This window comes from Pseudopipra pipra, chromosome Z (genome assembly GCF_036250125.1).
Source record: "Pseudopipra pipra isolate bDixPip1 chromosome Z, bDixPip1.hap1, whole genome shotgun sequence".
NCBI classification, from domain to species: domain Eukaryota; kingdom Metazoa; phylum Chordata; class Aves; order Passeriformes; family Pipridae; genus Pseudopipra; species Pseudopipra pipra.
Genome location: NC_087581.1, coordinates 23,023,196 through 23,035,464, shown reverse-complemented (window position 1 = coordinate 23,035,464; position 12,269 = coordinate 23,023,196). Strand labels below are relative to the sequence as shown.

General features: G+C 54.0%; 1 protein-coding gene across 1 annotated transcript; it reads right to left on the bottom strand.

Annotated features, from left to right (window-relative positions):
• Positions 1-579: 579 nt before the first annotated feature.
• Positions 580-9,595, bottom strand: FOXD1 (forkhead box D1). The gene is made up of 2 exons (XM_064640931.1): positions 7,767-9,595; positions 580-3,723 (listed from the first exon to the last, which is right to left on the bottom strand). Exon 1 carries the CDS (start codon positions 9,034-9,036, stop codon positions 7,789-7,791), a length of 1,248 nt encoding a protein of 415 aa, XP_064497001.1. The 5' UTR covers positions 9,037-9,595; the 3' UTR covers positions 580-3,723; positions 7,767-7,788.
• Between the last annotated feature and the right edge of the window lie 2,674 nt (positions 9,596-12,269).

Here is a 12,269-nt window from a genome sequence, read left to right as displayed (position 1 = left end):
GGCAGTGCGCGCAGGTGTCAAAACAAGAAAAGTCAGTCGATCAGCACGACAGGGCAGGGCCTCCTCGCTCCCTCCCCCACTAGTGTCTCCCCGTTAACGCTGCTGCCCTCAGACGGGAGAGGAAGAGGACGGGTGGGGGACAAGGCAGTGCCCGCGGATCTTGAGTCCTCTCGGGCCACGATAGGGAACGGGGCCGCGCGTGCGGTATTCTACTCGCCATGTCCCGGGCAACCTGTGGGATTTCCCCTCCTCTTTCTTCCTCCAGGTCGGCATAAAAGGCAGCAGGAGAAGCATGGGAAATGCCCCCACCTCTCATAACGGCAACCTGTGGCAACTGAGCCCCCATACCCCTCCCTTCCCGCTCTCCTTGCTCCTTCTTCCCCTACCTGACTTTCTCTGCACTTGCTCGATTTCTGGCAGATTAAGCTTACGGATCAAATAGTGAACTATTTCAAATTCAATACTTATCTCGGGGAAAGGGTGTGTGTATGTAATTAAGATCCAACTGTCAAAGTCTCTAATCAAATTGCTGGCGAAGGGGATTCGTAGACAAAAGGAAACAATGGAAGTCTCGTTAGATCATTTTTCTGGACATTGTTTATGGTCTGGAAGGGATCAATCGTTTCAAAATGTTACGAGTAAAAATGATCCTGTGTGGAATGCAGCTAATCCTTTTAGGTTCCTGTCAACTGTTTCCACTCAAAGAATCCGATTTTTCAAATCAAAGGTGCAGAACTCAATTGCCGAGGGATTTATAGCGTCGGCAGCGGGCTCCCCTCACCCCGCACGCCCCCATGCGCCCCACAGTGTCTCCAAATGCCTTGCGTGGTTGCCGAAGGCAGGACCGGACCGGGCCGCGAGTTGTCCGCGTCAGGGCGAGTAATCAACCCAGGCCGCTCGCTCGACGGTGGCAGTGGTCTGCTCTGCCAGAGGGCGGCCCAGCGCAGCCCAGTCAGGGCGGCAGCGTACCTGAGGCCGGGAGGAGGCACAGAACACGGTTCCTTCCAGCCGGTCTGCCGCAGGGCCCCAGGCTCCGCCCCGGCGCGGCCGCGGAGTTTTGCGCCGCTCACCCGGGCGGACCGCGCCGTCTTGCAGCCGCAGGCGCAGCAGCATCTCTGGGACTGGTTTCAAAAGCTCTTGTGGGACCGCCAGGTTTGGCTTGCCCGCGTGTGTTAGCAGGTTTTTGCGGACTCCCTCTGGGGGGGGAGGAGGCTGGAGGGGAAGGTAGTCTGTTTAAAAGCAGAAACGTTCACTCCGCGTGGCTCGTCGGTAGCTCCGCTTCGGTGTGGGGGACGGGGTACCTGCCTCATGGGCGGCCGGGTGGGACTAGGGATTCCCCCGAAAATGGTGTCCCGGCCGGCAGATGTCTGAGCACCCGGAGAAGAATCATGGCGAGGGAAGTCGTGCTGAAAGCGATCTAAAGAGGTTAATTTCCAGAGAAGGGCCGCCCTTTGGCTTCTCGTACAGAAGCGGGAAGTAGAGGGGAAGAGGTCTGTGTTTGGTGTTAGCGGGGCCACCGGCTGCCGAGCGCTTGCGGGACAGTGCGATGATACACATTTGCGTGCGCTGCCCCATAGCCAGCGCCGTCTGCATGGAAAAAGACAAGTTACGGAATTCCAGGAAGGAGGGGAGGATGCTTGACAGAAACCACCGAGCTTTCCCAGACGGGATTTTTTGCAATCAGAGGCAGGCTGCAATGAAAAATTAAACTATTTTTTCCATGGTCCATTATTTCCAATCCCGTCTACTTTAGGGCAAAGTCACCTGACACATCTGTCCCTCCTCACTCAGAGCTGGACATTATTTTTTCCTCACCAATGGTTCTTTTAATCGTGAGTTATTGATTCGAAGAGACTGTCCTCCTCTATCCCTCTCTTAGTGCAGCCGACAGGTGGAATTTCACTGTATACACGTACATTAGAAAGCTATCTGTTTCGTCTAGTGGTTGCTGAATAAGCAGACGTGACAGTGTTTATTTTACGAAAAGAAAACCCAGGGAAGACACCTCATTTATCTTGATTGTGTGTATTTCATGTATTTCGTGTATACAGGTGTGCATGTACTCTGCTGTAATGAAATTAGAGAAGAAGACCTACGACCACCGCGGTACGAAGAGACGTATACCCGGGTTTTACAAGGACTTTCCAAAGCCTAGGAATTTGCCAGAGAGACCACTGCAGTGCTACAGTTGCTCGGGAAGGTGGCATCACTGGGTGAGGGGCACACATGTCTGAACGTACACATGCGTTTCGATGCATGCAAATGGTTTTCTATTGTGCGGAGGGAACAGAAATACCTTCGGATTAACTGTCATTAAGGCTTTCCCCGCTCTTAGAAAACGAATTAATGCAAAAGATGAATTATCTATTTATTCTTTTGCTTCCAACATAAATTGTATAACTTATCATCTGAATATGGGGTCCCGCAGACATCTGCATGCCGTTTGCTCCATCAGGGAAAGAGAAACTCAGAATCAATTCAACAGGTCTCTTATGACTTGGAGGAAGGGCAAGTTTAATTATTTTGATTGAAAAAAAATCCACAAGTTTCCTTCTGAATTCAGCTCAGCGGTACAATTTCTGAAATTGGCGAGACTCAGCACTTAAAAAAAAAGAAAAAGGAAAAAAAAAAAGTGCCTTTCGTATGCTCCAGTCCATATGTTTTTCTAGTTTTTGTGCACTCCGAGGCCTAGCCGGTAGGTTCCTCCGTGGAGCAGAGCGCAGTGTGTGCCTCTCCGTCCCTCGCCGCGACAGTCCGCGGAGCCGGAGCTCTGCACTTAGAACACATCTTACAATGTGCAGCTTCTGTGTGCCTTACGCGGTGATTCTCGCTGAGACGCCGCCGGGTGCCTCCCCGCTCCCACGGGCAGCACCGCCGAGGCCGCGGAGGCCCTGCGCCGCTGCGCGGTCGTGCACAGCCCTCGGTGCCACCCATGCTGCTGCAGCCGGGCTGGTCTGAGGTTGCTGAGGTGTGCACCCCCCAAGCCCCACAGCCTTTGCCTCTGTTCTTCTGGAGCGTGCCGGGAACTGAGCGGCGAGCTGGGCCGGGCGGCGGGCAGGGGTCCGGCGTGGCTCCAGTGCCGGTAGTTCACAGCACACCTTCGGGCGGGGGCCGGCGGTGGGGACCAGAGTTGTCCTGCAAGTGAAAAACAGGAACGAGAGGTTTACCGATTTGGGGCTCGCCTGCATTTCTCTGCCTGTCCCCAAAATCGACATGCACCCATTTGCATAAAGATGGCACTGAGATTAAAGAGGCATTGAGAATGGTTGTTGCCGCAGCATGGATCCGGCAGCAGCTTGTTACCTTCTGGAGTGCCATTTGCCTGCACACATATACACACACACACACACACATACACACACACATACACACTTGTGGCGAATGTCTCCTAAACATCTTTGTCGTGCCTTGCAGGGCAGGAACGGGCAGAGAGCAGAGAGCCCACGGCGGCTGCTCGACGTGGCTCTCACGGTGGGGGTTGCAGAGCAGAAAGGACTTGTGGAGAAGGGCGTAGAGGCTCTGAAATCACCTGCGGCAGATCATCGGAGCCTGGGGGTGAGGGGCGGCGGAGGCCGAGCAGACACCTACCTGCTCGTGATGCGCCCGGCTGCGAGCACAAGGCAGCCGGTTCCTGCCCGTGCCCGGATTCCGATGGTGCGTGTGGCCGGCGCCAAGGGAAGTGGGAGGAATACAGCTGCGGATGAGGGAGCCACTGGCAACAAGCTGAAAAACGGATCTACATTGGTTAGCAAGTTCCAGAGCGGGGAGCGTTTGGCCACGATCATAATTTCCATTATTTGTGTCAAATACAATATTATCAGAGACTACTGCAGTACTTACTGTAAGTACTGCGGGAAAGCATTGCATACAGAGTGGAATCTCTGGGCCGTGCCAAGGGACAGTTAAACTAGATCTAGTTTCCAACAGATACCCTGCAGAGGCCTCACTCTCGATGGGGGTGACCGTGCGCTTTGCCCTTGCCACCAGCGCTGAAAGAAAGGGAGCAGCTGAGAGCAGGTGAGGGCCTCGCACCCCACTTGCATCCTCCGGAATCGGGGATGGAGTTGGTCCTGGGTACTTGAAACGAGCCTACAAAGACGAGGTGTGCACCAGCTGATACCTCGCTGTCCCCAGGGGTGCCTCTCGCGGCACCAGAAATACAAACAGGACCAAAGGTGTGGTCCGAGGGAGCTGCGGGTGGGGAAGGTTTGTGAGGAGTGCAACTTTAGGGCCGGGGATCTGTGCACGGGGGGCTCGGGGCTCGGTCGGATACCCGGGCTGTGCTGCTCGCCACAGCCCACGCCGGTGATGACCGAGAGGGCACCGTGTCCGGACCCTCTGTACAAGGCAGCAGGAATGCTCCAGCAGGAAGGGCACAGCGTGCAGACGTGCAAGCTAATCATCTTTGAAACCGGGAAGGGGAAACCTCTTTTATAGGGGATGTGGGAAGGGACTTAACACAGTCCTGCTTGAGAGAAACGTTATACAAGATGCTTGAAAAGAAATATTTTTTTAAAAACCTAATTAAAAATATATAAATCACCCATCAGAAACAAAGAAATATGTGGAAGGAAACGTTTCTGGATAGAGACACTGTGTGTGGCATGAAAGACGATTGAATACATAAGGGCTTCATTAAATTCCCAATAGATAACATTTGGCTAAATCTATCCCTAGATTAAAACTCCGCATAATAGCACCATAAACTAAAAAGTTTCTTTTTGTGTGGTCCTTCTGGAGGAACTGACTGAAACATTAGCCCCCTCATAGAGCAATCCCCTCCTAATTCACATCCAGTAATTCGTGTCTCAGCCCTACTGGGATATGATGAGCAAGGAAACGGGTTAATGAATCCACACTTTTTCCGCTGGGAGGAGGAGAAGGAGGCGACACTATACTCCTTGTCCTACCAAACTGTTTATTAGGGCCCGGACTATTTTGGAGGAATTGTTCGTCCGGGCTAGGTCCTTGCGAGGACTACACGTCCTCTCTCCCAGCCTTGAAAGCCGTGGAGACCACGGTGGGCCATTAGCATGCGAATGAGGCGCTGCGGCCCGGCTGTGCTGCGAGCTCATCAAAAGTCTGCGGGGCCGGCGCCTTTTCTGGCGGCACCTGCTCCGGGGCAGCGGCTTGGGAACAGGGACCGCCGGAACCGAGGCCGAGGACGGGCAGCTTCCCCGTCGACTCGAGGAGAACAGGCGAAAAGGTCCTCCACCAACGCCACAAACCTCTTCCCCGATCCCCTACACCACGTACTGCAAATTGTTCCTGCCAGCTTCCCTACCAGCTCGCAGGGGAAGGCCCTGTCCGTATGGGATGAAGGCAACCGGCGGAAAGCGTGGAAGAAACAAGTGGCCAAGCAGTTTGCTTGCCATGCACCTCTGAGAAGACCTGAGGGACAGGCGGCGGGCACACTCGACTCCGCGGCCCGCCGGGCCGGGCCCGGCTCCGCGCAGGGGAGTCGCTGGGCTCCCCAGAGTCTGCTGCGGGGAAGCCAACAGAAATAAACACAGGGTGGGTCGCCGGAATCTACTCTTCCCATGTAACTGCTCGTGGAGAGTGCGAGGACTCGAGAAACCAGAATACAGACTGACGGCCGGCAGCGTCCCTTCCTGGGGAGCCGGGCATCGCTGGTCTCGGTTGCTACAGTTGCCTTCACCCCGGCAAAACCTTCTCCTGCTTGATTTTACCCGACTGTCCGAGGGGGGCCTCTGCCGAGCTCGGAACCCCGCGCTGGACCGGCCGTAGGCCCGGCGCATCCCCCTGGCCAGTCCCGCAGAAAGCGAGTTAATCGGTCTCTCGTGAAAAAGACGCGCAATCACCGGTACATACACTGTGCCTCTGGGGTATTTTCCCTTTAGTTTTAAAAATTAAAACGGACCCTACTTCGTCTTCTAATGGACCCGGGACACCCAAAGGAGCCTTCCAGTTGCAGACTGCAAATGGAGCCGAGCAGAGATCTTACATCCACTCTTTCTGCTTTTTCAAAGCTACTAATTTAACATTGCCTTGCTACAAACCAAACAGAAAAACGTCACTTTTCTATCTACGAAAACACTTAAAGCCAAGGCGACGAAGTATTTCGATATGTAAATGCATGTATTTACCCCACCTTTCCCTCCTCACTTCAAAGAGCACTAAAAGGCATCCCTACCCTTTATAATTCTTTTTATTAAGAAAATTCACATAATTGATCCCCGAGTCTCCTCAATTGTTATAAATACAGTCGTACTTGAAAAGAGCCTCCCTGGTTTGAAAAACGTGTATTCTTAGTCCACAAAAAGTAACCACATCCTTACTCTTAAAATCTGTGTTTCTCTTTTCCATGCCCAAGTTCTGAATATTTGAGGCCGGCTTTGTGGTTAAAAAATTTCTAGTCCATAAAATAGATATTGACATTATGCTGTTAAAAACGAGTGTTTGGAATCAGAAAAACTGCTTTCATGGTTTGTTCCATATACTTACATATCATTAATTCGACAGCTCATACACTTAATCAACTCATCACACAAGGATATTCCAAAGCTCATTTTATATTATATGTATTGAAAAGTAGAATCACTGGCCACTGTTATCATCACAGAAATATAAGTGTCTAGGGCAAATCTGTCTTAAGTTCAGTACGTGCCTGTCAGTAGTAGTATTTTCCTCTGGGCCTCTTGGAAACAAAACTGTGATGCAGTTGTGATTTAAAACACACCCAAAAGTATAAAAATAGTTTTAAACCGGCTTTTTCATCAATCCCCTGATTGGTGCCTTACAGAGAGACCTATTTCTATTTATCTTCTCTTTTGTCCCTGATGTTTTTAGTAGTCTTTTGTTTAGGGTTTTTGTTTTTGTTTGTTTGTTTTGTGTTGGGGTGGGTTTTTTGTTTGTGTTTTTTGTTTGGGGTTTTTTTTCTTTGTGGGGGGTGTCTATCATTCTCTGCTAGGGTTAACAACGCATTGACTGCAAAGACCATATTCTGATCTTCTTCTTTATGATTAAATCCGGATGTAATGAATTTCAAGCTATAATATTCCTTGACTATTGTGCTATTAACCCCGAAGAAAACAATTATCAGTGTCTCAAAGAAATGAGAAATATTAAGGAGGGAAGGATCCAAAGCCAATTATTTGGCTGGAATCCTTTGGTCTTTGGGTTTGGTTTTGATTTTTTTTTAAAATTAAAATTTTTATTTTTGAAAATGTGTAAAAATTTTACATTAAAATGGTACAATACTTGCCAGTAATTTTTAACAATATTCCTTGTAAAGAATAAGCATAAAGTACAAAATAAAAAACTCCGTAAGTCTATTATAATACAAAACACAGGTTAAAATAAGAAATGATAATCTTGACTTTCTTCTGTGTAAACACGTTAATCTTTTCTTTTATAAAAGTACATGAGACAAGTGTACTAAAATGAAAAAGTATTGCTCTGCTGTCCTCCCTCAAGCCTTTTTTTTCCTGTACATTACTGTTTTCAAGTTCCTAGACCTGAGAATCTCTGAACTTTAACGGTTTAGAGACATTATTTATCACCATTTTTTTTTTTTTTTAATTTTAAGGAGTAACGAATAACTTTCCGATGTAGTTACCGCCTGCCCGTGCAGTATCTAGATCTAGACCTGGCTTTGCACTCGTGCAGGTCCCGGGAGGTCCGCCGCTCGCGGCGGACGCCCCCCGATCCCCGTCACAATATCCCCACGCAAAGACAGGCAGCCCCTGCGAGCGGCGTCCGCCGGGCGTCCGAGCGGCGGAGAAAGGAGATACCCCAGATCCTACCTTCGGAAAGACTCCCAAACACTTAACAGTTAGAGATCCGTGCCGCGAAGCCGGGGGCGGCGGGCAGGGCGGCGGCTGGGGGCACACCGCCCCCGGCGCTCCCCAGCGAGCGGGCCAGCCCCGGCGCCGCGGCCGACTGCGAGGCGCAGCTGCTGCCCGCGCCGGGGCCGGGCCCCCCCCCGATGATGCTCTCGATGGAGAACGGCGAGCGGGCCAGCGCCGCGCCGCTGCCGGGCTTGGCAGAGTGCAGCGAGGCCGCCAGCGCCGTGCCCAGCGGGTGCGCGTAGCCGAAGGGCGTCCGTGCCAGCTCCGCCGCCGGCAGCAAGGGGCCCGGCGGCGCGGCGGCGGCGGGGGGCAGCGCCGCACCGGGGGCGCTGCCAGGGGCGGCGGGCGGTTGGCGGGGCGGCGGGGAGGGGTGGTGGAAGGCGAAGAGAGTGGAGTGGGGGTGGTAGGGCTGGAGCTGGAGACCGTAGCCGCAGCCGTAGGGTCCGTAGGTGCAGGGTGGCTGCTGCGGAGGCTGCGGCGGGGGCTGCGGGAGGAAGGCGGCGGGGTCCACGGCGCGCAGCAGAAGCTCGGGAGCCGGGAGCTGCTGCCGCTTGAAGCGCTTTCGGCGGCGCAGGAAGCTCCCGTTGTCGAACATGTCGGCAGATTCGGGGTCCAGCGTCCAGTAGTTGCCCTTGCCAGGATTGCCGGGCTCCCGGGGAATCTTGACGAAGCAGTCGTTGAGGGAGAGGTTGTGGCGGATGCTGTTCTGCCAGGCGGGGAACTTCTCTCGGTAGTAGGGGAAGCGCCCGCTGATGAACTCGCAGATCTCACTCAGCGTCAGCCTCTTCTTGGGGCTCTGCAGGATGGCCATGGTGATGAGGGCGATGTAGGAGTAGGGCGGCTTCACCAAGCTGTTCTTACCGCCGCCGCCCGCCCCACCGCCGCCGCCCGCCCCGCCGCCGCTCGCCGTCGCCTTCTGGGGGCCACCCCGCGAGGGGGGCCGAGAGCCGCCGGCACTGTCCCCGCCGCCCGCCCCGCCGCCGCCGCCGCCGCCACCTCCGCCGCGCACGGACGATCGCGGCAGCAGGGCGGCGTCGTGGAGATCGCCCACATCCTCCTCGTCCTCTTCCTCCTCCTCCTCCTCCTCGTCCTCGGCGTAGGAGCGGCGGCGACGGCGGGTCTGCGGCTCCTCGTCGTCCTCCTCGTCGTCCTCCTCGCCCACCACATCGATGTCGGTCTCCTCAGCCAGCGCCGACGCCTCGGACATCTCCGAGCTCAGGGTCATGGCGCGGCGGCGGGGCAGCGCATCGGTGGCGGCCGGCGCGGCGCGGCGGGCGGGCAGGCGTTCTCCCCGCCGCCGCCAGGCCTCCGCGTCGCTCCGCGAAGAGCCGCCCCGCCGCCGCCACGGGCAGGCGGGCCGCTCCGAGCCGCGCCGGCCCCCAGCGCCGCTGCCGCGCCTCGGGAGCGCTCCCGCTGCTCGCTCACAGGCGGCGGCTGGCTTGGGTTTTGTTTCGGGGTATTTTTTGCTGCTGTTTGGATTTCTCTGTCTGTCTGTCTCTCTCTTTTTTCCCTCCCCTCCCCCTTTTTGGGGATCCTTCTCAGCTTTTTTTCCGTTGGGGTCGGGGTTTGTGGGCGCAGGGGGACTGTGCCGCAGCTCCTGCAAGTCGGTTCCCCCTTCTTTCTCCTCACCTCAAAGCCCAGACATTAATGGATGGGGGGCAGGAGGGAGTGCGCCTAGTCCTGGGAGGAGGAGAGGGGAGGAGGCTGGCGAGGAGGGAGGGCGTAGGGGGTGGCTTGCCGGGCCTTAGGAAAGACGGTGAAAAGGCTGGGGCTTAGTCCCAGAGAGGGCGGCCTTCCTCCCCGCCTTATAGCGGGGGGGCCATCACATGGCTCCCAGCGTCAAAGCGCGACGGGGCGAGCGGCGCCTTGTCTCCCCCCACGAAGAGGGGCGCCTCGCGACCGTCCTGGCCCCCCGTCCTCACCCCGTCTAGGAGGGGCTCTGGGGGGCCGCGGGGCAACCAGGGCCATCTTTAGTGGAAAAAGGGGGAAATAAAGATAACATATGACCCCTGCGGGGGGGGGGGGGGTGTGGGGTGGGGTGTGGGTGGGTTGGGGGGAAGTGCAACTCTGTCAGAAAGAGCTGGAGCATCTTCCCAAGAGCCGTTCGGAGCTCCGCGTCTTCCAGGGCTGCCCTCCGAGATGGGGTGCCGCTTCCCGTGGGAAGGAGGAGAAAAAAAAATCAGGCCGGAGAGGGAGGTGGTGAGTTAATAAACTTCAGACTTCTGTCCGCGGAATGCTTTAGAGACATCTCTCTCCCCTCCTCTCCTCCTTCCCCCATCCAAAGTTTAACTTATTTAAGAATTAAATATCTCTCCAAGTCGACCTCACAAGCTCTCAAAGAACAGCCTCCAAATCACACCGCTATTCTCAGTTTATTTGTAAGGCTTTTGTTTTTAAAGGGAGAGAAGCAGCTTTCTCCATTATGGAAAACGCTAACAGAGACTTAGCTTACTTCTTTCGTCTGCAAAGGAAAACAATTCGCCTGCCTTTAAAATGCGAATTTTGCTCTAAGTAGGAGCAACACCCCTGAGAAAGTAACACAGAGGATTGTTAATTAATTGCTAATTAAGTCGCACGGGTTCCCGTTTCAGGTGATCCATGCGACGACAGAAGAGCGGGCCCCCCTTTATGTAAGGGCTAGCAGGGGAAAAAACAACCAAAACCCCCACCAAAGAACCCAAACAAAACAAACCCCCCACAAACTTGGAGAGAAATGCAATTACTGTAGTCTTCAAAAGAAAAGCTTTGAAAAATCCCATCGTTCCCAGTTCTGGCAGGATAAACCACAATAGGATTCGATTGGGACAAAAGTAAGGGAGCATTTCGTTCTCCTGCAGAAATCATCGTGAGAAGGGTGGGCTGACGCATAGAGTCTAACGGATCAAATCTCACTTTTCAAACAAAGCACAAACCCCATTTCTTGAAATACGTTTTGGATATATTGTCTTAACCCAAAATTACAAGCCACCCTGTTTCAAACCCATTTCCATGGATTTACAACATAATCCTTTCTACTATTTCCAAATAATCCTATTTACATTTTGTTCACTACTAAGACGCCTACAGGAGAATACCACCAAATGTTACAAAACAGGGGGAAAAAAAAGTAAAAGGGAAAAAAAAGGGAAAAAAAAGTACCCCCGGTAATTGACTACCATTTTTTTTTCTGTAGAAAAAGTGATGTCAATAGAGATTTACAGTTCATACAGTTCATAAAATGGCTCTTCGAATTAGTTTTGAGGTCTTAGGGCAAGCTACTAAAAGAAAGGTAGACAGAGGATTTTTCCTCTTCAAAAGGTTACTTCTCTGGACGAAGAGTTAGTATTTTTCCTTTTTACTCCTTCCCCCCCCTCCTTTTATTCTTTGTCTTCTCCCAGCCTGAAGTTTAAAAACCATCTTAAAAACAAAAAAACCAGCCTCTGAAGTATGAAGAACGGCGGAGTTTAAATGTCACATGGGGAAGAACCGCTGTAGCGACAAACCAAAAGAATCGGGTCTGCCCTCAGTCCCCTATTATCACCCACGCAGGATGCACGGGTGTTTCACTGAGCGAGTGACACCGGTGGTTCTTCGGTAGCACCGGGTCCCCAGGGGCCCCGGCTGGGTGTGGTTCCTCCTGAACGTAGCCGACGGGGGTGGCCTCGGAGGGTGATGGTGGGTGCCCCCCTTGAAAGACCTGGGCAGTAGTCCCAAGCCCTCGCCTATTGGTGCAGGGTGTGTGGTGTGTGTGTGCGGGGGGGGCTGCTCAGGGGATTCCTTTCTAGGGGTCAGTTGAGCCAGCCTCCAGTGTGGACAATTAAGACCTCGTGTTAATACAGCTCCTGATCGCGACTTTGAGCATCTTCCAGTCGCTCCCGTCCCAACTCGGCAGGTGCCGTCTTAAAAGGGCAAGAAAGAAAAGAGAGAAGGCGAGCAGCGGCGGTACAACCATGAGTGGCATTTCCCGTGGTAAGACCCGCCGCTCCCGGGGCCGCGGGCTTTGCCCTGTCCCCCACCTCGCGGCCGGTCCCGCTCCGCGCCGCTCCGCGCCCCTCCGCTCCCGGCGCTGCTCTGCCCGGACGGGGGATGCCATCTACCGGCAAGGAGCGCCGGCTGCGGTACGCTGTGCACCGGGGCAGGGACGTGTGCCCAAAGCAGCCCCCAGGAAGGGCAGGGTCGGGCAGAAACCCCTCATTCAGGTACTGAGTGGGACCCCGAGAACCCCAAAGAAAAAGAAGAATTTTGGAGGGGCCCTGAGAACACTCTTTCCATGAAATGGCTGGAACTTCCACGACCACCTTCCCACCTCCACCCTGGGGCTCTCCGTCCACACACCCAACCTTGAAAGGACCACCCGTGGCCCAGGACCTCGGGGGCTGCCCTCCGTGGCTTCCTGCTGGTTGTGAACGATGTGATGTTACATGCACTTAAAACCACGGTAGCACACTAGCCAGACCGGGAATATTCTGGTTCCCATGG